The following is a 27,887-nucleotide window of genomic DNA, read 5'->3' as shown; positions in this document are numbered from 1 at the left end:
CTATTAAAACATTTCTACAACTTTGGGAAAGGTTAGTCCCCACAAGGCAGGTTCCCTCACATATAATCCCCACAAGGTAGGTAAAACATCACTTGCCATATCTGCTGGACCATATTTTCTATTTGTATTTTTTGTCTTATATTTATATTTCTATAGCGGCTAATGCCTAACCGCTTAACAGCACCATGATTACACTTCTGTGGGGACTTGAGTATAGTCCTAATCACACACCATCTCTATGGGGACCTTATCATTGTAATCACACACCATCTCTGCGGGGACCTTATTGAAATCACACACCATCTCTGTGGGGACCGTATCATTGTAATCACACCCCATCTCTGTGGGGATTTGAGTATAGTCCTAATCACACACCATCTCTGTGGGGACCTCAACATGATTTTAAGTACATATTGGGCCTCATTACGAGTCCGGCGGTAGCCGTGCCGGAAAAACCAGCAGGCTGCCACCGGACCCGAAATACCATTCCGCCTCTGTGATTGCTGGAATCACCGGGGCATTACAACCCTGGTGACCCGTTAATTCCGGAGGCAGAATTCCTTAAGTCCCCATTCCCATGGAGTCCCAGATGACTCCATGGGTATAGGGGCAATGGAAACACTGGTTCCGTCTATACCGGAGCTGGTGTTTCCATTTCCGCCTGCTGGCGGATGGCGTTACTCCTGCCAGGTCAGACCTGGAGGGAGTGACACCTCCCGCCTGCAGGATTCGGAATCCGCCAGTCCGGAAACAGCAGCGGCAGCGGATTTACCGCCACCGTTCTTTCCGGACCGGCAGGGTCATAATGAGGCCTACTGTCTCTATGGGGACCGTTTCATGATTATCGCAAATGATCTCTGTGGAAAATGTAACTTTTCCATAATCAAACAGGATCCCTATAGGAAAGTTAACGCTACTATTATTATACACATTCCAAAAGAAGAAAGCAACATCATTTCTATTACACCATTTCTAAAGAGCAGATATGAGTTAGCAGGGAAGTTGATGCCTGTGAAAGAATGAAATCTGAATTATGTATTCCTTTTTGGCCACAGCATGTCATCCTGGGTCAATCAAGTAATCTCCTGTGTCACAGTTATCGCTTCTGGAACATTTGCAGTGTTTATAATAGTGTTTAATGCCAGAAACGAGGTGCCTTTTTAAGTTTTGCATGCAAATTAAACACCTTGTAGGAAATGCCAAACCATTTCTTAAACATTGGGAAGGGTTAGTCCCCACAAGAAGGGGGGGGGAGAGAGAGAGAAAGAGAGAAAGAGAGAAAAAGCAAAAGAGAGAAAGAGAGAAAGAGAGAGAGAGAGGAAGAGAGAGGAAGAGAGAGAGAGAGAGAGAAAGAGAGAGAGAGAAAGAGAGAAAGAGAGAGAGAGAGAGAGAGAGACTGACTGTGTGTCTCGGCCTAAGACTGAGAAGAAGGCCCCAAAAACATTTTTAAACACTAGCTAGGAAGAGATAGCACACACCACCATTGATTATTGCACCATTAAATTTATTTTCTTATCACATACTTAATATAATAAACATTCATAATTACAGACGGAGAAACAACTACAAAGGAATCATTTACTTTTGTACATCCAGAGGTTTCTCACAAGTGCCAAACATGTTCATGTCTCACTTAAATGTTTGTTTAAAAGGACTTTTAATAACTTGGTAAACCTGATCTGCCCACCAGATATCCCCCCATTCATAAAAAGCCTGCCAATGCTTCTGACAGCCGAAAGGTGCATATGGAACATGGAGGCAGCCCTTGGGTTTCAGGCCTCACGGCGGTGCCTTTGGTCCACACCTTCAGCCCAGGCAGAAGAGATGAGGCAACTGCAAATGAAGCCAAGTCAAGCATGAAATCTGAATTTACAAGAACATTATGCTACCTTTTTGGACCAAATGAAAAATGTACATGCACTCAATGAAAAACGAAAACAGTCAGATGTACAATGCAGACTAAATCACCAAACATGAAACATGTTTACATCACTCGTCAATAGTTCTTTTTGTACTGGAGCTGTGAAAACAAATGAACATTTTCCTGTATCCCGATATATCCTATATCTCTAACAGGAAGCGCTGGCCTTGCCATCCCTCCTTCCTAAAAATCAGTCGTTCCAGATATCTTAGCAATGTGTGTGCGTAAATACTATGCGGATTAAAACAGGTTTGATGGTAATCGAGAGAGAGCCTGTATTGGAAAAAACAGTGAAATAACTGGAAAAAGAATTTGCTGTAAAAAATGCACCCTGCTTCAGTTTAAAGCAACGCGACACTGCAGAAGTCTGACATGATTTCTGCACTCACTTCTCAAAAAAGTTCTCTTTTTCGACACTTGGAGTATTTACATGAACTTAACAGTTCTAGCCAAAGGGTAGAACAGGCAGGCCACCACACCTAACAGCTGCTGTGCTTCCAGACATGGCAGTGTAATAGAGAAAAGAAAAACGACACCAGCAATTCTATAACAAAATATATATAAACCATAAAATGCATTTTGATTAATGATACCAAGTTTAGGCCTGCGTTTGAAATGTCCATGGAACCTGCACAAATCGGAGGTTATGTCAGCAAAGGCTTTAAATTTCTGGGCAGCCACCATTTGATGCACCCTAGTATAAACTATTGGAAATGTCTACCACTGTTATTTTTGAAAGAATGTACTGTATTTCAATATGTAACCACGCCAACATTGGAGAACAAAACTGGAGGCCGTCTGTGTTTGATGGAATGTCTTTATAAACCAGATCATCGTAATTCAGTGGTCTTCAATCACACTTCAGTTTAGGGAGATCGTAATCAGAGGTTTTTTGCAGTAGTAGGTGTTACTTTTCTTTTTTCCTACTTGAAGAAAAGAGGACGTCTTTCACAACCTCGATGCCATTCACCTGTACAGCTATCACTTTGGACTAGCTCTTCTTAAACACTGCCGTTGAATTATTTTCTCTGAATTGCTCTGAAGAACTTTTCAGTCATTTCTCATATTGCGAAGGTGCACAATAGCCTGGAAGCCACAAGAAGTGCATGGATTTCAACCAGGTACACCACCAACTAGCTGGACATGGAAGAGCGGTTCATACAGAACCCAACACAAACGTACAGAACTTTTGGGAGGGTTACAATTCCACATTGCAAGTGGTGGCAGTTTTCCTCTTTCCTACCGGACAGGTGCCGTCTTTGAACATAAAACAGGGAATTAAGTACATTTCAAATAGAATTAAGCTACTGTTAATTGTACACAGCACACAAAACCAAAAGAAAAAAAAAAGAAATCGCCCTCAGTCACACTCACCCACGCTGCGTGTTCATCCACTTCACTCACGCGACACTTCCCGCTTAGAAAAAAAAAAAAGAAAAGGGGGGTCTGTGATAAGGAAACAATAGTAAGGTGGTGATCGTATCTACAAGCCCCTGAGCTTTGTTTTCCTAGAGTAACTGTAGGTGAAAAAAAGGCAATGTAACGCAAGATTTAATGTATCTTGCCATTTTTAAGTGCTTCGTGCAACAATGCTTAGAGATTGTTTTTCCAACGGAAGTCCTTTTCCCTGGGGAGCGACATGAACCGTTTTGCTCATATTTTTCCAGTATCTTCCAAAGCCGGTCACCCATGCCAATAGTTTCCAGTCACATATCCATGATCATAACACAGCTAATATAGCTTTTGCTTGGATTTCAGTCAGAAATCTATCCTCAGATCATCTCTGAAATGCTTTTAGGGAGTCTCTCTGTTCCCATTGTGTCATCTTGGGGAGACTGTGGGGCTTGAAAACGAGCCTGTACTCCTCGAGGACTGAAAAGGTATGGGGGAAGTGGGCGATAACTTTTTTGGGCTGCATAGGTCGCCGTTGTGGAGTTTCCAAAGAAGTTCTTCATTTTCCATGGACAACCGTTTGTTCACTTTTGATTCCTTTTGAAGGGACTCCTGCAAGACCGCCTGTTCGGTAGAAAGTTGCCTGAAAAGAAAAAAGTAATCCTAGATTAATGACAATATGAAGATTGAAAAATGCAAAATCCATAGCCTGGAAGTGGATCCGTCAAGTGCTCAGAGAGCTGCTCTTAGTTTCAGGTCTTTGGATGCATTCCCTCTACCCAATGAGCACAGGAGTTTTTACAAGAGTGGTGAGACTTTAGAGCATATTCCTCAAACATAACGATGGGGCGACTGAACATAATTATATACATGCACATTGTGATATACACATTATAGAACAATAGAAAACAATGAAAAACGAAACAGAATAACTGCAGACATGCTGGCAGATCTAACAGATTGTACTTCGAGTATGAGTGGATGAGAGAAAGAGTCCTAGTGCAGCAGGGGAAAGATAGGCACGAAGACTTGGAGGGTGCCCAACCACAAGCTTTAAACCAGATGGGCTTTGTTGGAGCTGGGAAGAATCCAGAGCCCACCTTGCAGCAGGGGAAAATAGTACGATTTAGTATAGTTAGTACAATTTAACATTATTCTAGCACTGACAGACAGATCTGACTCTAGTTAGGAACTGATCTCACAGTTTTTATTATTAGCATTTTATCTTTATCGCACTGAGTTATTCCTTTGCTTAGGGTGCATTGAGGTTCAGATAGCCTTGAGATCGTTTTCAGACTTACTACTGCTATTAGCATTGTTTTTTTAAATTGTGCCAGTATTCTTTGAAATGTGTAATTCAGCCCGCCTAGATTCGAATTTTTTTCCTGCCCAATTTACCACAGACAGTTGAAACGTGTAGCTTCAACGCTGTATAAGTTCGTTAGTTGAACTACAACTCTCAAGGGAAATGTAGTTTGTGTGGATTTAATTTTTTTCAACAGGCGCGACAGTGCGACCGTGTCAAGCCGGTCTGTGGTGGTCCATGGTGCTCTGTGGTGTCCACTGCTCGTGGACCCTGCTCGCTTGATCGCTGTAAGTGATTCCATTTCTACCTCTAAATTTTGTACGCGCTACCTCTGATTAATGCCATAAGGGCCAAGATCTCCACGTGAGAACTGCATGGGGGGGAGGGGGTCTCACATGTTATTTGGTGCTCGAACAGCAGCCATAGTGGGTTGATATCTTGAGGAGGCGGCATCAGCCATACTGCCACAAGCTAACCCAACTAATCCCCAAGTTTTAGTAGGCCCAGCAAATTATTGTTCAGCAGCTCCAACAATGGTTAAAGTCCAACCTTAAATATCTGTAGCGGTACAGATAGACACCACTAATCCGCAAGAGACTGATGTTAATAAAAGTGAGCAGATAATTGCAAATTTGAGCAATGTGCAGGTTAATACACTGTGGCAGTATGTGGATGATGGTGATGTGAATAAACTACATCAAGTTAGGGCACCAGTGAGCAAAGATACATGTACGAATACTAACTACAATGCTCATCTGAAAGTATGCTCTAGAAGTGGCTACGTATATTATGAACCATGATATTGATATTTGTGCTCTCACTGAAACATGGTGTCATGGCACAGCGGGACCTACCTGGACCCTTGCTATTCCTCCTGGTTATGCCATGATAGACTAGATAGAAAAGGAGGGGAGGTGGGTGCCTTTATTTTTTTTAACTTACTCTTGATGTTTGGGAGGTGGAGATACTCTATATCATTGGTTGTAAGATGTAAGAAAAAATGTATCAATGGTTGTAAGAAACTACCTATAATTTGGTTTTAGTCTACAGACTACCTTCTATGGCAGAATTTCCCATACAATTATGTAACTCCCTGCTCCCCAGCCTTAAACCAATACCCAGGAAATGGTTTTAGGAGATTTTAACTTCTGGCTAGGCAATAAGAATGAACCTTATGCCAGATTACTGGAAGACTCAAAGAATCTGGATTTCCAACAACTCATTACAACACTTACACACATTAAGGTGAATACTCTAGACTGGGCTGCCAAACACAATATTTAAACCGATGATCTGATGATCTTTCAGTGCCCCTGGTCAGATCATTTCTTTGTACACCTCACAATAATTTATGACAAGAGCTTAAATTCGAAGGAGTTCAAAAAAGCCACAATAAAATCTAGGAATTTGAAGAAACTTACTCCAGAGGCACTCAAACCATGGTTAAGGCCGTTGACAGAAATGGCTAATGATATGGTACTAGCTGATGATATTTTGAGTGCCTGCTAGCAAACTATGCAAGAGACTACTAACACCTTAACTCCACTTAAAACTAAGCAGGCGGTGGAGAGAAAGGTGAATGACTGATTTACACCAGACCTACAAAAGCTTAAGACCATTAGAATTAAGTGCTTCCATGCATGGAACCCCTCTCAAGGTATCTATGATAAGGAGGCGTATCAGATGGCAGCTAAAAACTTCAAATAAGCCATCATAACAGGAAAGAAAACGTCCTTTGATGATGGGATCGATAAAGCCCAGTCCGAGCATAAAGAACTCTGCCCATTCAGGAAACAATGCTCGGAAAGCTCAATCAGATAAGACCCAATATTAAAACAAATAAAAAACCCATTGGACTGGCTGTAGATAGCCGAGGGGATGTAGTATGTATGCCCAAGATGCCGGAAAATCAGTTCAACTTTAAACCATTTCAGAATCAGAACTTGCAGTGATTATTAACAATCTTGAACCGACAAATTGCAAGGGGGATGCATGCCCAGCAATGGTAATGAAAGCATGTACTCCATACATTTCTAGAGCCAACTGAGAGACTGTAGCAAGAGCCATTTTGTGTCTAAAATTGATTATTGCAGCAGTCTGCTAGTGGGTACAGCCAAATCAGAGTGCGCACAGCTTCAAATCGTACATAATAGTGCTGTAAGAGAGAGATCATACATCCGTTGCCAGATGTAACTTATATTGGCTGCCAATAGAGGAAACAACTGATGGTTGCCTATTGCTGATCACGCATACATGTTTGGTAGGGCCCAGTCCATTATAATCCAGCAAAGAATTCGTGAAAAAATCCTGTTTAAGGCCTCTTCGCTCAAATAACACCAATCAGAACAAATGACAGCTAGTAAACTGACCGAGGTGCAGAAGCGTGCTTTCTTTGTGTCTGCCCCCAATGCCTGGAGCGCCATCCCTCCAGATCTTAGGGAAATGAGATCTACTACAATGTTTAGAAAAAGGTTGAAGACTTTACTGTTTAGATAATGCCAGTTGGGCGCTGCTGCACATATTATGGTCCCACCTTCTGTTTTTTGTTTGTATTGTTATTTGAATACGTTTCTAATGCATCAGGCTTCTTCCTCTGTATTTTTAATATTGTATGTCTTGTTTGCGCCCTTAAGCCTCAGGGTGATATGGTGCGTGTTATAAATAGATTAAAGTAAAATCACAGGCACCAGGATGCAGAAGATGCAAGATCCCTTCACCTGCCCTGGAACTTTAAATTCTGCCTATATGATGTGAATTGCAAAACGTACACAGGGCCAAGATCCAGCAAATCTCAGGGCAAGGCAGAGCATGTACTTTTTTTGTAGAGGGCAGATTTCACAATTGTTAACATGATTAGGGCTAATGTAAGACCATCTTGAAGGTAACTGAGGATCAACAAATACAGGCCTCTCCCATCCACGCTCATAAAATGGCTACATACTGTTAAAAGGGGTTTACATCCATTGACAAATTGTCTTGACATCCCAAGCCAATGTACCATTTATAATGAAGGATTGCATGCAAAGATGAATTAGAAGGAAAGGGGAGCACTCATTTTGGAAAAAAGCATTTCTGCGAGTTAGAAATTCTACGGAGTACCTATCCAATAGTCTCTCTGGTAAATAATGCAAGAATCATGGGGAATACCTGGTTCAGACAAACACCGGAACTGTATTATCCAAAACATGCTCAGGTTGAATGCTTCCTTGCACGGAAGCAAGGGGACACCCTACTGCCTGCTAAGATCCAATATGCTACTGATGAAGAGCAGTTATGATATAGATAAACTGGGCCTTAGGACTCTGAAATCACATAATGAGAGCTCAAAGACATGAAGAAAACTTTCTTCAGTGATTCCAGTTGTGGAATCTAGTAAAGAAAATAGAGGAGCATGTTGCCTCTTAACTAATTAGACAACCACAATGGTGGCACTTAAGCACTTGCTTTTTCAGGCCAGCAGTATAGAGCCAAGAACCAGAGAAATGCTTGCAACAGGCGATTTAAGGAGTTGGGGAGAACACAGGTGTTCATGGACGACACAACTGGTGAGATGGCTTAATAGTTCAACCCTTGGTCTACATGTGATTCTTTATGTGCTCATGAAGCTCTGGATGGTACTGTGGTAGGCCTGCCAGAGGCATCTCAGGGGTAAATCTCTACCTCTTCTGTGGATATTACAGGGAGAGGGGCAGGGTTTACTTCAGATAATTTGAGCTCAGCACCTATGGTTGACTTTCAGCCTTGTGCAGACTAAGGTGGGCTACTCTCGTCTTGGAACATAACGGGTGTTAAATCAAAGTGAGGGTGCGGAAAGATTGTGTGGAAACAATGTTTGTTGCTTTCAGGAAAGCTGGGACATGGAAACTGTAAACAATAATGGATGTTTAACATTTGTGGTATGAGCAAGGGCAGGGCAGCTGGTGGATATTAACCCGGGTGTGTCTGCTTCCAGAAATAAGATCAGGTTTTCAAGATTTGCTGTTTGTGAGGAAAACATAGAACACCCAACATACCATTAATATAAAAAATAGCACCCTAGGCTTGACGGGAATATGAATGTGCCAGCCTTGGTCTGCATTAACAATCTGCTTGCAGACTGGGACAATCGGTATTAACCAACAGTGTACCGGTAGAAGTTAATTGGTGACTTTAATGCCTTCTAAGACAAACAACAGTTTGAAAGACACATTAAGTGAGTGTGTTTGAGGTACTTGAATTAGTAAGTTCAATAAGTAAATTTAAAACTGATAATCATTTAAAACTATGAATTTCAAATGGTCACCTAGTTTTATAGGCCTCATGAACTAACGTGCTAGATACACATTCCCATCAGGTCCCATAAAGTAATCCATAATGGATTACAGCATCATGGATAGTGCACACTAGCATCGAACTGAGGATTTCAAATTCACTGCAAGGGTTGCAAATGAAGATCTCTTGATGCGCAAGTAATTTGAGGAACCACTTTGTTCAATCTGTCGAGATTCTACAGATAGAGCTCATATAAAATTGATCAGAAGGGATTCATATGTGCGCACTTTTGTCAGGCAACCCTATGGGACATATTTGTAAAGTGTGCAAAGGTGCATGGGATTTTTAATCAGATAAGCAATTTAGAGCTACCTCCAAACCGAGAACTATATGCTCCACAATTTAGGGAAGCAATAAAACTTTAGTAGCTATGTAAACTTAGACAGCGGTGTGGGATGATGCCATAGTTACAGAAGCAAGAGTAGGTTAAAATGTGGTGGGGTAGTGTGAAATGGCATACACAGAGGACAAATGTAGGCATGCCAGAGACTAGCAATAGCCAAGAGTTGTGCGCGCTAGTAACTAGTGGAATGGAGTGTGTCCATAAATGAGAAGGAGAAGGATCCCATTTCAGAAATGAAGAGTCCACACAAATTACACAACAGAGGGATCCTATCCAAGATTGAGCCCGGCTATAGAAGATACATTAACTGGGATACAACAAGCACTGGAGATTAACCTAACTCCAAAATCACAGAAACTAAACAAGGAAAGAGGCCCCAATTGTATCCCTGTAGAGTCTTTCATCTATTTGCCTATGGTATGGGGGACAGTTGATCTAAGAGCCGTTAATGCTGAGCAAATTTGAGCGATCCCTCAAACATATGGAAATCTGCTTTAATAGTCCCCCATCCCCAAGAAGGGCGGTATATTACTTTCATCCAGATATCAAGACATAGCAACGCTGTTACCCTTTATGAAAAATGCATCTCAAAAGGAGCAAAATCTGAGGTGTATGTTTATCTAAAATGTGAATTCTTTGGCATTGATCGATCTTTACTGTGGAGACGGGGAATGCCTGGGCATATAGATCCAACAATTATATAAATCCTTGCACACAAACACTAAAAACCAGGCAAGGAAGAATGCAGAGTGAAAGTAAAGTCTTTTGGAGTCCTGTTGGTTGTGGTTCATGAGGATAGAAGTGGTATTATCTGCGTGGTCAAGATTTCTATCTGCAAATTGAGGAGGGATTCCTTTCTAAGTGTTAACAGGCCAGTCATGTGACTAAATCTAAAGGCGTGAGTGTTGGACACACACTGAACATTTGTGGAAAAAACAACATACTGAAGTGTGCAACAAGATGATTAATTGGGGATTGAATCTATGCCAATACGTCCTTAGGGTCGCAGGTCACCGAAATAGAATACAAGAAAATAATGTGGCAATCCTAAAATGTCACCACAAATTTCGAGGTATACCAGCCCAATGCACTTTGCTTTGTAGACCTCATGTTTGGGCTATGTAAATCTTGTTATTCAATTCACTGGAGTGTAAACTCTCCCCCTCCCTCCAAATTCCTTTCAGTCAAATGATCGGACAGAAATATACACCCATTTTCGAGGGTAAAATGTGGTTCCTGGACCATGCCAACCCCTACAAGAAACATAAATTACTTTAAATGATAACTGCTGGCATATATGTGCTTTTTTAAGCAGTGAAATTATAAAAATGTTATTATCCTGGTACCATGAATTAAACCGATTTTAGGAAATAGTGTGCTCTAGTACCAAGGTCATGAATTATTTCTTAATACTACATGCAACACCTTTTAGCACTGCCAAAACACACAAAGTTTAGACTAGGGATGCACCGGCTGACACAAAATCATTTTAATAGAGCCTTTTAAAAGGAGGAGTCACAATGAGCATTTGTTAAATCCTTTTTTATTATAGATATCTCGGAGGAGAACATTTTCTTTCCATGTGCACAAGCTTATGGAACCAAAAATAAAATAAATCGTTATTTATGGTTTCATTGGTGGACCAATATCACACCCATCCAATAAGAGCTTGGCCAAAAGACCTGGCTATTAGGCAAGTTTACCAATTGGGATGCTTCAGTTAATAGAAATTATTTACTGAGCTTGTTCTCCTGTGCGTTTGAATCAAGCAATAGTATCACTTAGGATATTCAGAGCATCTAAAAATTGGTTTTAGGCAGGCTTATACATGTAAGGGTCTAAATATATTCAGCTTGCAAGTATGAAATAAAATTAAACTTAACATATGCATACGTTTAACCGTGCTCTGGTTCAGCTTCAGTACTGCGGATGTAGCAGCGGAAAAAGGAAAGCCTAACCAAAGGTTGCCTCTAGATTAAACTCAAATCAAAGAACATATATATTTTTGTTCATTCCTTACAAAGGTTTTTTCAATTTTTTGAGGATCCAGGGATGAGATCTACTGCACCCTTGAAAAGAGGGAGCACTACTGGTGCTATCGCCAAGTTGCTTGTTCAGCACTCCACCCCCACCTTCCAGACTGTAATCTGTTGCACTCAAGTGGCAACGTGGCACCCACGTAGAACCACTGGACAGGAACCATGTTGCAGCAAGAGATAATGGTTGGAACCGGGGGGGGGGAGGGGAATATCCAAAAGAGAGGTGGGGGTAAGCAGTTTGTGGTCTGGCAAATTCAGGTTCCCCAACAACTTAAGGTTTGCCAGAAATTGAAAAAGTTCCCCAGGAGGGTATGCGATAGGGCACACATTTTGTGTGTGTCTAAGAACAACAAGGGTTGATTGGACCTCAGAACTCACCCCAAATAAACGTAGTAGAAACACAAGATGCATGGACTGTACCTTACTTCACAGCCCAAAAAGTTAAATCAAAAATACATTGCCCAGAATTATTACTGCTCAAAAGTAGTTGCGTTGTATTACAAGTATTGCTTGTGCAAAACACCGTCCTGCAACAAATAATGACATTATATATATATATATATACACACACACACACACACACACACACACACACACACACACACACTTTACAAAATGTATACAAATAGCTTACAAAATACTGCACAGCGAAAAACATCCTAAAAATACTGTTGGGAGAAGTAATGCCTAAAGAATGCTGTGCTCTTCTCTCCATCATTATTAATCAATGTTCATATCATACAGTGTGTAATATGGTGTGATGAAAAGCTTGTAGCTGTTAGTGGACCTCATTATTTACCTTGATAGCGCCATGTGTCTGTCCATTCTTGCTTTCAGATCCTCATTCTCTTGTTGACACTTCTTTAGTTTTTCGAACAAGGTTGCATTGTTATCCACCTAGGGGAAACAGAATAAAGGTACATGACTAAATGTGTTTGCCACCTCTAAGGGATCAAGAGCAAGACTCAGACGCAGTAATCAGTTTCAAAATGACTAATGACTTATTTTCAAAACAACAAGCAGGTTGGCGACAATCCTGTATATCCTTAACTTTCCCTGCTTCAACAAAACTAAGGAGCGTCTGTGTCAGGATGTTAAACAAAAGAGCGTCCTTTGTCCTGTATCCAAACCCTAAACTGATCCTTCCACTCAACTCAATATGATGCGTAAAAAGGAATTTTTGTAAGCTATATGTATATGGGATACATTACTCACCGTAATCGTATTTCTGATGCTTGTATCTGCTTAGATTCACATGCTGTGCATAGGCCGACATCTAGTGGAAGCTGCGGAGTATTACAGTTTGTTTTTCGAAACTCGAAAATGGGCGTCGACACAGGCGTGCCAGTAATACTATCCCTAGTGTGACGTCCACTGTATCCAAGATCCCTCACGCGTCTAGGATCCTCAGATTGTATTTTTTCTGACATGAGGAAGCATGAGGAGTAGCGTGAGTACAGATAATCCAAGCAGATAGACAGAAAGGTAAGACTACAAGCCATCATGCGCCTTCTCTCGGAGGGGAGGAAGGGTGGGTCGCATGTGAATCTAAGCAGATACAAGCATCAGAAATACGATTACGGTGAGTAATGTATCCCTTCTGAGGCTTGTGGAATCTGCTTAGATCACATGCTGTGCATAGATTAGCGAGCAGTACCAGAAGAAGGAGGTGGGATGTGAGAAGGGTCATGAGCAAACAGGTGTCTTAGAACCGCTTGTCCCACTTGTGTCTGTCTGTCTTGGAATGAGTGTCAATGCAGTAATGCTGAGTAAAAGTGTGAATAGAGCTCCAAGTAGCTGCTTTGCAAATGGTGTCGAGGGGAACATTTGCAATGAAAGCCAGAGTGGCCCCAATGCCTCTAGTAGAGTGGGCCCTTGGCGTAAAAGGCAGAGTTTTTTCAGAAAGAGAGTAACACAGCTGTATACAGTTGATAATCCACTTCGAGATAGCGCCTTTAGAGACGCGATCTCCCTCTCTGCCTGTAGCTACGGAGACAAACAGTTGATCTGTTTTCCTTAGCGGTCTGGTTTTATTTACATAGTAGAGGACCGCCCTACGCACATCTAGGGTGTGTAGTTTCACCTCAGCCGAGCTTTGCGGGTTCTGGAAGAAAGCCGGAAGCTCGATGGACTGGTTTACATGGAACTTTGATATAAATTTAGGTGAGAACCTAGGGTGTGTGCATAAAACCAGTTTGTCTTTGTGGATAGTAAAGAAAGGATCCTGCACTGACAGAGCCTGAATTTCACTGACCCTTCTTATAGAGGTAATGGCTACTAAGAAGGCCGTTTTATAAGTCAGGTGTTTGAGACTACTTTTATGCATGGGTTCGAAAGGGGGCCCCATGAGCTTAGCTAGCACCACATTAAGGTCCCATCCTGGCGGTGGGTTCGAAATAGGAGGGTGAAGTCTCTTTACTCCTTCCATGAAGGCTTTAACTACTGGTACTTTCCACCACGACACTTTGTTATGGGATGTGGTGTAAGCCGAGAGGGCTGCCAGGTGTACTTTCAGAGAGTTAAAAACCAATCCTGCATCTAGCAGGTGGAGCATGTATGTCACAACGTTGGAAGGAGTGCAATCAACAGGGTTGATTTGTTTATTCTGGCACCAAATAACGAATCTCTTCCACTTGTCAAAGTAACAGTGCCTTGTGTTTGGTTTCCTGGATTCTTTTAGGATGTTCATACACCTCTGTGGTAAATTGAGATGTCCAAACTCTATGACCTCAGGAGCCATGCTGCCAGGTTCATTGAGTTGGGTTGCTGGTGCACTGTTTGACCTTGTTGCTGGGACAGTAGGTTGTGCCAGGCTGGAAGTTTGATGGGCTCGCACACCGCCATCCTGCGTAGGTGTGGAAACCATGGTTGTCTCGCCCACATGGGAGCAACTAGGATGAGCGTCATCGATTCCTTGTTCATCTTGTACACCACCTTCCTGATGAGGAGTTGGTGGAAAAGCGTACGCAAACATCCCTGACCAGTTCATCCACAGGGCGTTCCCTTGGGAGTCTGGCTGGGGGAACCTGGATGCAAATCCTGGGCATTGTTTGTTTTCGCTTGTGGCGAATAAGTCTATAGTGGGGAAACCCCACTGAGAGAAGAGATCTTCTACGATCTCTCTGTGAAGGACCCATTCGTGTTCTTCTGGGAGGAAGTCTCTGCTTAGAGCATCCGCTAGGGAATTGAGCTCCCCTGGAACATGTTGCGATGACAGGAAGATGTTCCGTCTGAGTACCCATATCCAGATTTTCTGGGCAAGTTTGGACAGATTTGGCGAACGAGTCCCTCCTTGCTTGTTCAGATAGAACATGGCTGTCGTGCTGTCCGTCCGGATCTGCACCGACAAGTTTAGTAGATGGGGCTCGAACGCCCGAAGCGCTCGGAATACTGCCAGAAGCTCTAGCAGGTTGATGTGGTTCTTGGCTACTGAGTGAGACCAGAGACCCTGAGCTGTGTGGTGGAGATGGTGAGCTCCCCACCCAGTCAGGCATGCATCTGTAGTCACCACTGCCTGTACTTCGGGATCGTAAAAGGGTTTTCCCCTTGCGAGATTCTCTCTTGTCCACCAGTGTAGGCTCTGTACAAGTGTTGGCGAAACGACCACTAGATCGTCCCACTGACCACTTGCCTGAGACCACTGTTTCGCCAACCATTCCTGCATGGGACGCATGCGCAGTCGCGCGTGGGGGACCAGGTAAATGCATGAGGCCATCATGCCCAGTAACCGCATTGCTTTGCGTGCCGTTATTTGTTGATCGGACTGATAATGTGGAATTTGCAGTAGTATATTCCGAATTCTCTCTTCCGAAGGGAAGGTCATCCCCTTTCTGAGTATCTAGAATTGCTCCTAGGAACTGTTTTGAGGTGCTTGGCACCAGGCTTGACTTCTTCTCGTTGATTGAGAAGCCTAATTCGTGGAGGAGGTCGATAGTCCTTTGAATGTTTGTCCTGCAAATTCCTGGGGTTCCCCCGTTATGAGCCAGTCGTCCAGATAAGGGTACACTGGGATTGCCTCCCTGCGTAGGTGTGCAGCTGCCACCGCCAGTACCTTGGTGAATACCCTTGGTATTGAAGCTATCCCGAAGGGCAGTACCTTAAATTGGTAGTGGAGACTGTCCACCTTGAAGCGCAAGTACTTTCTGTGCGCCGGGAGCATGGAAATATGAAAATAAGCATCTTTCATATCCAAGGTTGCCATGTAATCCCCCTTTTTTAGGAGGGGGATTACCTCTTGTAGCGTGGTCATACGGAATTTTTGGGGCTTGACATACCTGTTGGCAGGCCGCAAGTCCAATACTGGGCGCATTGTCAAATCTTTCTTTGGCACAAGGAAGTAAGTTGAATAGATACCCTTGTTTACCTGGTGTCCTGGGACGAGTTCTATCGCGTCCTTTTCTAGCAGAATGGCGATCTCCTCGAGAAGGATCTTCTGATGTTCTAAGGAGTGTACTTTTTGTCGTGGAGGATGGTTCCGGGGACGCTGCAGTAATTATATACAATATCTTGTGGACACTGTTGACAGCACCCATCTGTCTGAGATGATCCCTTCCCAAGCCTGGGTGAAGTTGGAAATGCGTCCCCCTACTGGGGTTGCGTGAGAAGGGACCCTGAACTGAGCGTCACTGCTTTGGTGGAGGCGTGCCACTTCCCTTGTTGGGGCTGCCTCTGCCTCTCCCACGACCTCTTTTGTTACCCCTGCCGTAACCTTGGGTAGACTGCTGGCTGTTGTTCCACTGTGTACCCTGTCCCTGGGCATAGTTGCCTCTTTGTGAATTTTGGCCGCGTGGGCGACGAAAATTACTGTTCCCCCTCTGATTAGGGGGTTTGTTGGTTAGTTGGCCAAGGGATTTCAGTGTTTCGTATTCGTCCTTGGCGTTTTTCAGTGCGTCTTCGACCGCTTTCCCAAACAATAGATCGGGTTCCACCGGCTTGTCTATTAATGAAGCCTGAGTTTCTGTTTTGAACCCCGACTGCCGTAACCACGCATGTCTTTTGATAACAGTACCTTCTGCTATCAATCTCCCTGCGTTGTCCGCGGCGTCGAAAGTTGCTTTCAATATGCAACCAGACACGGCTCTCCCTTCTGCCGAGATCCGAGCCAATTGGCCCTTTAACGGTTCAGGAGCAGAGGCTATGAGTGCCGCAACCTCTTCCCATTGATGGCAGTTGTAGCTGGCCAACAGGGTGGTGGAGTTAGCAATCCTTGCTTGGTAGGCGGACGTTGAGGCTACCTTCCTGCCAAACCCGTAAAGTTTCTTGCTCTCCTTGTCGGGAGGAGCTTCTGACGAAGATAAGGGTGTTCCAGCCCTCTTACGAGTGTTGGTAACAACTAGGGAGTCTGGTTTAAGATGTCCTCTTATATAGAGAGGGTCAGACTGGACTGCCCGGAAAAGTTTTTCGACCCTGGGGTTGACTGCTCTGGTGAGGTTTGGGTTCACCAGGGACGGATCTATTCTTCGTTGGATGGATTTAAGGATAGGGATGGTCTGAGCGACCGGCCTCCTCTCTCCCACCAACTCTTCACGAAGTCCCTTTCCTCCTATACACCATGGGTGTCGATGTGAAAATGTTCTGCCGCGCGAGCGAGAACCTCATTAAGGAGGGGCTGGTTATCGACTGGCGAGTCGGTAACTGGGGCTTCGTTCTCTACCGGGGAATCTACTCTGTATATTTACTGCTCATCTTCTCCCTCCTCCTGGTCCTCATCATCTGCATAGTATTCCGTTCCGGTTTGTTCCTCCATAATTTCAAACTCCTGGTCCCCCTCAGGGAAAGGCTCTCCTTGGTACCTGGGGTGTGGAGTAGAGTATGGAGTAGAGTAAGGCTGCACCTCGAAGGGTTCAGGTCTTTCGAACCGGGCCTTTTTACTTAGGGGGATAGGGTCAGTGGAACCTGAGGGTGTGGCCCCCTGAGGGTCATACGAGAGGAAATGCTCTGGATTCTTGTTGTAAAAATCAGCCAAGGAAGACATCCTTGACATGACCCTGTCTATGTCTTCACTGGACCAATCTTTGGAACAGGGGATGACTTTAGTAGGCAATTTAGGGGACTTATCAAGGGTATCCTTGCTGGTTGATCTCTCAGTAGACTTGTATTTGTCTGTCTGCTTAGGGGGGGAAGGATGGTCTTACGGGAGTGGAAGAATGTACCTTCCGCTGTTTCCCCCCCTCCCCGTGCGTGGAAAAATGTTTTCCCTGTCCCTTGGAGGCCCCGGAGACTTTCGACGCCTGGCGTCGAGGATCGGGAGAGGTATCTGTGTTTTTCGAGCGTGGGGCCTCGCTGGTGTTAACTGCGGGCTCTGTCTCTTGGAGCGCGGCCTGGGGGTGGAAGTCGTCTTCGTCCTCCGACGATCGAACTTCCGTTAGTCTAGGGAGCGAGGCACTCTTGGCAAGAGTGGATGATTGCCTTGCGTCATGAGGCGATCTCGATCGAGAGCGCCCAGAGGACACCGAGTCGGACCGTTCTATCTGTGCCTCTTTCCGAGAAGTCGACGTCGTCGAGGTTCGGTTGGACTTAGTGTGCTTAGTGTGTGTAGGGTGTGTAGCGCTTGCGTCGCCGGGGGTCTTCCCCATAGCCGCCCTGCCGGACGACCTTCCGAGGTCGGGGACCTGCGCTCGGCTGTCTTTCGACGCCGTAATGCCCTCGCCGTCTGAAAGTACGGCGTCGCTGCCATCGCTGAAGGCGCCCTCCGCTGCCATGGCCGCCTGCCTGGCGTGGTGGGCCCAACGCTTTGTCGAACGGTCCTTAAGTGTCTTAGGTTTAAACCTACTACACGCTCTGCAGTTCGCTTCGGGGTGGTCCCTCGGCAAGCAGAGATTGCACGTGGCGTGCCTGTCGACCCAAGGGTATTTGCGGTTGCACTTGGGGCAGAATTGGAAAGGGGTACCCTCCATACGCACCTTGAGGCAGCGGGCTGGTAAGTGTAGGAAATATATAAGTGTACCTATATACAAAGAGTGAAGAGTATGTACCACCCCCCACTCTCCCTACTTGCAGGGCCGAGGCCAGCGGCCTACCAGGCCCGGGCCGAGGCCAGCGGCCTTCCGAGGCCCAGATCCGTCGTGCAGCAGCCGACGGTCGATGTCTTCTCCAGCCGTCGTCGAGTGTCGACGTTGGGGTGGGGAAGGATGTCAATAAAGAATTATAAATTTCAATTATTAGCAAAAGTATGGCTAAGGCCAGGGGACTCCGCAAGATGCTTCCGACCAGTATGGCGGAAAAAAGCAATCTGAGGATCCTAGATGCGTGAGGGATCTTGGGTACAGTGGACGTCACACTAGAGATAGTATTACTGGCACGCCTGTGTCGACGCCCATTTTCGAGTTTCGAAAAACAAACTGTAATACTCCGCAGCTTCCACTAGATGTCGGCCTATGCACAGCATGTGATCTAAGCAGATTCCACAAGCCTCAGAAATATATATACACATTTGTAGCTTTCCTTCAGAGATCCAAAATATAACTGTTTAAGATGCAGAAAGAAAAGGAATAAAAAGAAGTTCCTTTTGAAAAAGGGGTCCTCCCTACCCCTGTGTTTGTTCTGCTCTTTCAATATCTGTCAAGTGCCTTCGGACAGGGATCCACAAAGTTTCACTATTCAACAAAAGTGACAACTCTTCCCCCGTGTTTCTCTTCCCTTCCAAGGCTTTGTTTTAGAAGTTCAGCAGGAACAAACTCTCCGTGAGCTGCTCTTCTTGTTGAGATCTTTAAACTTTAAGAAAAAGCTCCTCTTTTCCTTGGCTCCCCTTCTCCTCACTGTTCAAATACTTTACTGTTAGTGTTCACAATTTAAAGGAGTATGAATTTTCTCATGACATGTGATTCTCTTATTGTTCAGCTTATCACACTCAGTGGTTCCATTAGTTTTAACTGGCTGCCATTCTTCCATTTTCCATTAACGGTTCTGGTGTTGTATATCCCTGGTGTACTCTCCTGCCAGTGTTATTTGTGACTTTGTCACCCGTCCTCCAATAAGGGGTATGATTAATCCATTTTATACTTGTTTCTCGCAGTTTCACAATTCCACATTCACATTGCTTCTTACTCCTGGTTTACGCGCCTGCCAGGATGTCACATTACACTTTCATATCTTTCAAGTAGAAGTCAAATTAATAAGGCTCATTGTCTTATTATCATGGGTGCGAGTCCCAGACTCACTGTGCCACTGGTTCACTAACCTTCCAGGGCTTCTCCAATCACTCTGTCTTTTATCCTTAATATTATATTTGACTAAGATTGGGTCACTGACCCTTGTTTATCAAGGTTTGTCTCCATTTCCACTCTTCCTTTCAAACATTAGGCTTCTGCCCCTTTTCCAATCCTGTTTGTATTTACATTAACTTCTCTTTTGAAGCATCCGGTCGACGATCCGTTTTCAATATTGTTTGCAAATATTCAAATTCCTTCAAATGTCTCACTTTGCCTCTCTCATGTTTCACAGCATACACTTGCAGATGCTCCGGTTAGCCATTCACTTTCACTGGGTTTACCAGATGGCTTAAGCGTCCCTCCAACTAAATTTGCTAAAAGTGCTGGTTAGACCCCACACTGCCACCCCTCGGCCAAGCCACTTGGAAGGCAGATTGAGCATTTGCATCAGTCTCTTCTGTGTTGTCAAGGGCCCTAAGCGACTGAACCTACTCTCTAGATCCCTTAAAAAGCCAGTTAGTAATCGCATGACTCCTTTTTCTGCTTTCTAGCCAAGAAACGTAAAACAGAAGGGTCATCTATATAGCACTCATTGACCGATATGATCAACACACACAATTTCCAAACCTTAAAAGACAGTCAAGATGCATGCGATTAACACATAAGTACTAAGGAGCTCAAACAGGCAAGGACAAAGGAGTGAGAATGAGCGAACTCAAAGTGGGAATGCTAAGCTCCTAATTGCTCTCAGTTCAAGGGATATGATGTCCAGCTCGCTGCTTGATACAACAAATATCAAGCACATTACGGTACTACTTCGCCACTGATTAGGGTTTTCAGGCCTGGACCTACTCACCGTGTACACGTGGGTTGCTACTCTGAACCAGTAACAATACCTTTTATAATACTCATACCAGCAAGTAATCCCCTCACCACCCTTGCTCAGAGTTGTCAGGTAGGACTATGATCAACTTCTAGGCCAGGGGTCTTCAAACTGTGGATGTCGGGCGTGGGGTCAGTCTCTTTACTGCTTCTAATACAAAATGTAAGCAGATATGGCATTGGAGGCGGGAGGGTCCTGGAAACAATAGTGTTACTCTGAGGGAGCTTGACAACAATATTTTTGATCAAGGGGAGGGGGTATCAGCATAAAAAAGCGTTTGAATACCACTGCTGTATGGAGAGGTCTCCCTTCCTGGGCCTGGTGTTCCTCTTAAAATGGAAACAGCCAGATATTTGCACCCTCTGGCAAGGTCACCCTCCTCGGCCAATGGTGAGATATATTATTAGTACAGCACCAGGATTTGATCAAATTCTCTTGCAGCCACTGAGATAAGTGGCCACTGTGTCTGGTCCTTCTCAGCAGGAACTCTCCTGGTCAATGTTTCCTTTTGAATGATTTTTCTCTATGTGCGGAACCGGTTGGCTGTTGTGCGCACATTATTTTCCATGTGCACAACTGACTAATGAGGAAAGCCACTTTGTGAGCTACCGTCAGAACAGGGTTTGGAAAGGACTGCAATTCTATAAAAATCTTACAACAATTTTTCCTAACACAGGCTAAAATAAAATAGGTCATATGTGATTATACAGAAAACTCATCAACCGGTTCAAGCCTTCAATATCTGCCACAGTACCTTGCACACGTACTTCTGTGCAGAGAAACATTTCGGCCTCATTACGAGTTTGGCATTGAGTGGTAAAGTTGGCGGTACCGCCAACATTATCACTATGCCAAATTACGATTTCCGGGCTTGAGTGGAGGATTTGCCTCCAGGAAAAGCCTGGAGGTAAATCCTCCAACTCAACGCTGAAATTTCTGCTGCAGTAATTCCACCAAAAAAGCCACATTGAGTCCAATGGGCTCAATATGAATAGGGAATTACACCGCCACCACCAGTTGTAATCCGGCGGAAATTCTTCTGTACCAAGTGGCAGTAACAGTAATTCGATTTGGGTAGTATTCTGGCAGATTTACGTCAGGGTACCGTCCCAAGTCGTAATGAGGACTTGTATGTTTTATGCCACTGGAAAATCACTCATTTGTATTACAAAACACAAATATCTGTTGTGGCTGATGTGGCTGTCAAGAAACTCAGAATACATTTGCCGATGGATTAATGGCAATTAAAAGCAATGTGCCAAAAACATGCTGAAAGGAGTTCAAGTGCCACTTTAATAAAGTAATTCAAAGGCCAGGAGAACATGCTTCTAATAATTTGTGTAAGGATGATAATTGCATCAGAATAACTGCACCTTAGAATACAATGATCCAAAAATCCTGTGCCTCTGCTTACTATCCACATTACGTTCTCCTGTGGGTAGTCATAACACCAGCCTTAGAGAGTTAAGAGACATATGCACCATGCATTTTTACTCCCTAAAAAAAGGAAAATGTGCCTAACAAAAGAAACAATTAACATATCATTGCTTCAACCCACAAAGCTCCACTGATTTATTTTCGAATTAGTGACCAGTAGAGCAGTGTCATAGGAAGGAAGGAACTCTAATAATATTAATTCCTGATCTCAAGAGGAATTGTATGGGGAAAGAACATCTTTTGTTAAGCAGAAAGTATCCCTAGCGGCAAAGCTATCCCAGAAAAATCATTTGACTCCAAGTAGGGAGCAAAATCTGACATAGGGAGTGAAATGACAGGGCACATAATAAAGTGTATAGTTTTGCCCACCCTTCCGCACCACAGCCTAGATAAAATTAAACAAGCGCCTTACTGGGGTTTATTATGGAGCCCTGTTGAAGAGAATCACACATATATGCCTTTTAAGTTAATTGCATCAATTCATCAGAGATACAACTGATTGAGTGCCTTCTTCTGTAACTATGGATCCCTCTTCTGTAATTCTTTGTGATCAGTTATATACGAATCAGGGAGATGCTAGAGACTGCACACACAGAACACATGGCTATATTGAAAAGCCCTCAACAGTTGAGCATAGAAAGAAAAAGAAGGTGCTGTTGTCTAGATGGGTACTAGAATTTCCTATCCTTTAGCAAACACGCAACACATTTCCTTCAGTGTACTGCCGAAACATCTGACTTTGTGTTTGAAATGTGCTGCTTTGTTCATCACCCTCAAGGAGTGATGCTTCCACCCATACCCTTCCCCGGCCCCTGTGCTTGCCTTCACTACTAGTTTATAGAGCTCTGTAAAAAGTGAGGGATTGTAGCAGTAAACACCCACTGGGAAATTTGCAGACCCACCATACTTTGCAAGCAAGGCATATTTAAATGTCCCAACATATGATGTGTATTTTAAGAATGTCATGACTCTGCATCTACACAATTATTTTGCGGTGAATACAAGATTGTTTGCAACATACCCCACCCTTATATCATTGTGTAGGATTACACAAGTGCTCAGTGAAACTGTTTTTGTATAGAAGCGAGTTACCATATAATGTGTGAAGGTCTATGCCCAAAGAACTCTGAACACTTGGAAACGATGCAGACTGTGTGAAAAGCATTCTTCTGTCTGAATATCCGTGCCCTGACACTATGGACGAGTAATCCCAGACATAGTCCATATCCATTATCCCTTGTAGGCTAAGTAAATGATATTGCAATGTTGCTCTCTACTTATAGGGTAATGTTAGTAATGCTAAGGTAGGAGATGCTGAGCATCACATTTGTCTTTTCAAAATCTTTAGAGAACAAAATAATATTTGAGTTTTATAATGCGTTAACTTACAAGGGGGCCGCTTCAAAGCACTTGTGTGACATATGCACAAAGATGAGGAAGTATGAGATTTGGTTACACATTCAAGTAGCTTGCTTACTTACAGTCATTATCTGATAGTTGAGCTGGTAGTTCGATTACATAGTGGGGTGGGGGCGCTTTTGGTAAGGCACAACGAGTAACAGGAATTCTGGCACGTGAACGTTATTCATGTTACAACAAACATCAATCAAGTGGATGTAGGTACACGTATGCTAAACCTTTGCAGACCCAAGAGAGGAAGAGTCAAGTTTAGAGTCATAAGATAAACGTGTGGCAGAGTCAGGTTTAGGAATCATGGGTGGGGAGGGAACATTTTTGGTTAATGCGTGCAGGCATATCTTGGTTAGATTCTTCTGTTCATGGATCTAGTTTTTCATATTAGTTTTTAACCTTTTGAGTTGTATTTTGTTGTTAGGGATTTTAGGTGCATAGCAGTGTAATTCAAATTAGCAGAAGATCAACACTAGTTGCTTATTTTAAGAGAAAGAGAATGTCAGGTAATTGCTGTGGCTTGTGTCTTATTAAATCGTTTTGTATAGATGAGAATTGTCTGTGTGCTCTGCTAAAAATCTTTTCAGCGGCACCTAGAAGGAAGCTGGGCAAGCGCACATGGGCACAGCTTTAAGAGCCTCTTATTCCTAACTCCTGCGCTCCAACTTGTAATTCACGATACGCCAGTGTCAGTGAGCCAGACTAGGTCCTCTATTGCACAGCATGGAGCTCTTTTAAAGTACACCCGATTAGTGTGATTACTCAGAGGTTGTGATAAAATGAATGCGGTCCTGCAAGAGTACAGGGATGAGTAGTGGTTAAAACTACTCAGCCCAACACTACTACTAAACCAGCAATGATCCCAATCAGACATGAAATGGGCACAGCTCAAAAGGTATGCCTCATTCACCTCTTGTTGTGGTGTGGGATGAGGGAAGGCCAAACTTTTCAAAAGGGGTGTGAGCTAGCAAAGAAGCATCCAGCCAACAATAGTATTGGGGCACCAAAGTAAAAGACTGTCTAACCAAAGTAATATAAAAAATTGGAAACTTTAATTAAACTAAAAATACAAACACTAATCAAAAAACCTATAACCCACCTTTGTGAGAGAAGACACAAAATATGCAGACTAAGATGAAAGAACTGTACATCTGAAGAAGGGGGATGGGTGGCTTTGGCAACATATTCTGCTGCAACGGTCAAGTTCAATGAAGAGGTCTTTCAAATGGGGAGGAGTAGTGTTGTATATGCCACTATCGCCCTTTAAGGCATGCTAGGGGGACAGAACCACTACAAATGACTTTTAGGCTTGTTCTTGGGTCTCAACAGCATAGACAGAACTGAGCTAGTGAAGTTGGATCCAGCATCTAGATAAGTCGAGCTGGGCATCCCAATGAGTCAAGTCGGCATGCAAGATGATTGCTTCCAAAGGGACAAGATGGGCGAGACGATTGCTTGCATGGAATCGAGGCAGCAGTCTAAACTGTTAAGAGTACTGTTGCCACAGGTGGATTGAAGAGCGTTTTCCAGCAGCTCGAAGTACACTGAGTGACGAAGGCAGCTCCGGGGGGCCTGCAAGACCTCGAAACTACTAACAGTCGAATATGCTTGAGAGCATCAAGGACAGCGAAAGAGCCCAACTGTTCCTTTGCTTCGTGGTTGCTGGGGGATCCAGCTCAGGGTCTCCGGGGAAAAGGGGAATTGTTTTCTGCCCTTTCCAGCAAGGAAGGTTGGCAGAGAGCACCTGTAGTGACGGCTACCTCCAGTGAGCAGGATCCTGGTTTCAGTGTTTAGGTAGTAGGTAGGCCTTCCCAACCCAGCAGTTCAACTCAAATGTTACTCTGGGATGGGTGGGGGAAGTGTCTTAGCCCATTCTTGGGGCCCTTTATCCTCACCGTGATAGCAGAGGTCCTTGGGCAGACTACCTTGATAGAGCTCCAGTCAAAATACATTTCTGAAGTCAAAGGAGGAGCCCCTTTGGGGAATGGAGGGGGAGTCTCCACCCATTTTATAGCCAATCTGTCACAGCAGATTGGTCCACACCGAGCCTTCTGTAAGGGTCCACTCCTGGCTACCGAGATCAGTGTCTTTTCCTGGTGACATTATTTCAGAGTGCTTTTTCTGCAGGAAGGGTCCACTGGATGTTTGGGAGCCTTGAGAGATTCCAAGATTGTACGGCCCATCTCTAGACTGGCACTAATCTCATGGCTACTTTAATTCTGCCCTTTCTTCTTTCTGCCATGCATCAAAGAGTATCTAGTAATTTCCACCCTGGTACGACTTCCCTCTGGCTGGCAGAGCAGCCTGTTCTTTGAAGCATGGAGCCTCTCCATGCACTCTGGGGCCAGATCCTGTCTTCAAAGGGGAGAAGTCTTTCCTAGAGATAACAAAGGCTTTGCTGGGTCAGAGGCCTTCTGGTATGTTTTGGGTGAAGCTCAGTCACAGAGTGAATTTACACAAGTCCTTGAAAGAAAGGGTCGCTAGAAACTAAGCTGACAATACAATGTACTAAAAGGGTTTTGGTCAAAGTAATTGTAGATTTCAAGAGGTCACCAGGTCAAAACTAGACATGGCTAATATTTAGATATAAATCGGACACCAGGTCTTGGGTGGACACAATTATATTATTTGAATCAGGGATGCCTATGGTTAACAGCATTCTCTAGCTTTTGGAACTTTGGGTTCCATCAGGAATGCATGTTACTCTAACTGCTATTTTATCAGACTACAAGGCAGCTGCCGAGGGGTGTCAGACAGGGCCACTATACCTTTCAGCATGGAGCATTTATAAAAGCGAGTCTGATTAATAAATAGAGCTCACTTTCGGAGGCAGAATTACCACTGTCATTTTTGGTTACAAAATCAAAAAAGCGCAGGCTAGTACATCCTCACAAATGACATTCTGTCAGAGGTTGGGATGGTTATTCGCTGCTATCGCTCTCTTTCCAGAACATGACATGTTGTACACCCTTTACAGCCTATTCCCTTTCGGGAGTTTGTGGTTTTACAAACATCTGTTAGCAGAGACCAATAATTGTGTCCCTGTTAAAAAGGTGACTATTAATGCTGGTGTGGTGTTGAGTACTTAGGGAAGGGAAGAGTCACTGCCAGTAGTCCTGCTTTTTTGTTTTAAACACCAACGTTCACTGCACAGCTGCCACCTCTTCCCAATAGCTTCCCGCTTGAACTTCACCAAAATACACAAGTGTCATCTAGCTCTATGTCACTAGAGGGTCAGCTACTTTGCACTTAACATGAAAAACAGAAAGTACCTCCATGCCCCTTTAAATAAAAACCCTCCTTTCCAGTAAGAAATGTAAAGCAGGACACACAATCTGGACTTTACTCTTGCCATTGGCCAGTAATGATGGATTCTTTGGCGAGTAAGAAAAGGTATGGTGTTGTCAAGTGGAGAATTGAGGGGACGTGTGACTTAATGCATGGCTAGTAGCTTGCAACATTTTAAGCCCCATTTAAAGGGTGTTTCAGCTAAGCAAAAATTAAACACTTTAGAAAAGCAATGAAGAAAAGGTGAAAGTATCATGAAAGCTGTATGGGGCTGCCACAGCAGCTATGTTGCTGAGCAATACAACATGATCAAGGCATTCATACAAAGTCCATAAAACTAGTTGCCATCAGTAACCTCGCCCCAACTGCTCTTAGGGTTAGGTTGCTGGTGGTAACAAATTATATGGATTTTACCAACATTAGGGGGAGAAAATCTAGAGATTTGGCAGGTCAGGAGAGGCAAAGCAATGGGGGAATCTAATTGATCAAGGAAATAAATAGGATTTGTCAGAGTGTCAGGGGCTCAAACAAATAGGCTGTGGGCTAGGGCAATAGGATGAGGGGAAGTAAATATTTGGAAGCAATTGTAGAGTACCTGAAACGGTCTAATGCATGAGATTGTATACCCTCTCACCCCCCATCTTTGGAAGCAAGCAGTCAAGTGGAGGGATGGTGTCTTCCATGTTTTTGCAGCTAGTTCTAAAGGAGTGTTGCCACCCATTCAGGCTCTTAAATTTGGCTACCACGCCAGGAATCTGAGTGAGCTGGACCTCTGCTGCCATCTTAGAAGGGGAAGACTGGGAAAAAGAAATTGAGTTGGCCTCCTTAAATTTGGATCCAGTCTCGATGGAATTGAAAGGCACGGGAAGAAACGAATTAGTGGAGCAGGGTCCAAACTACAGGAAGCTGGCTGCCAGCCCTTTCAAGAGGCAGCACCTTCAGATAGTGAAGAGGTTACTAGCCTGGACGAGGAAAAAGAAATATGTTCACTGCTCCAGTGGTTGTGGGAAGACCAGTCCCACAAGACCATGACCAGATGAAGTAAGAATACATTATGGGCCTTCTTCATAGCAGTCACCAACATCAGGAAACTATGACTGCTTCACAGAAAGACGAGAGCAACCAGCAGTACCTCAAACTATTCTACTGCCGATCGCATTGTGGAGGATCTAGCTGCCTTTTTCACCAACTTCGAGAGAGTAGTCGAGACAAAAGGACACTGAAGACCAAAAACCCTTTCAAACTCTAACCCTGAAGAGAGGAACCTCTCTACAAAGATCTGAAGAGGGGCAATCCTTGAGGGACTATGGCAGGGCCGAGATCATCATCTGTTTCATCTTTGACAGCTGCGCCTACCATGAAGGAGAAACTCCGAGGCAACTCTCATACCAGAAACAAGACTTTCAA

General features: G+C 44.0%; 1 protein-coding gene across 4 annotated transcripts in view; it reads right to left on the bottom strand.

Moving 5' to 3' along the window:
- Positions 1 to 1,483: 1,483 nt before the first annotated feature.
- The window catches only part of MTUS1 (microtubule associated scaffold protein 1), a 1,716,559-nt gene continuing 1,690,155 nt past the window's right edge, over positions 1,484 to 27,887 (bottom strand). For all 4 annotated transcript variants that reach the window (XM_069631569.1, XM_069631568.1, XM_069631570.1 and 1 more), the window contains 2 exons: positions 12,112 to 12,209; positions 1,484 to 3,956 (listed from right to left, as the gene is read on the bottom strand). In XM_069631569.1, coding sequence (XP_069487670.1) covers positions 3,743 to 3,956; positions 12,112 to 12,209 — 312 coding nt within the window. In that variant the 3' untranslated portion in view covers positions 1,484 to 3,742. The remainder of the gene's footprint in view (positions 3,957 to 12,111; positions 12,210 to 27,887) is intronic.

Source organism: Ambystoma mexicanum, chromosome 6q (genome assembly GCF_040938575.1).
Source record: "Ambystoma mexicanum isolate Mex_15411 chromosome 6q, UKY_AmexF1_1, whole genome shotgun sequence".
In the NCBI taxonomy this organism is placed as follows: Eukaryota; Metazoa; Chordata; class Amphibia; order Caudata; family Ambystomatidae; genus Ambystoma; species Ambystoma mexicanum.
Note: the sequence above shows the minus strand (reverse complement) of the source record. Positions and strands in the feature narration are given on the sequence as shown.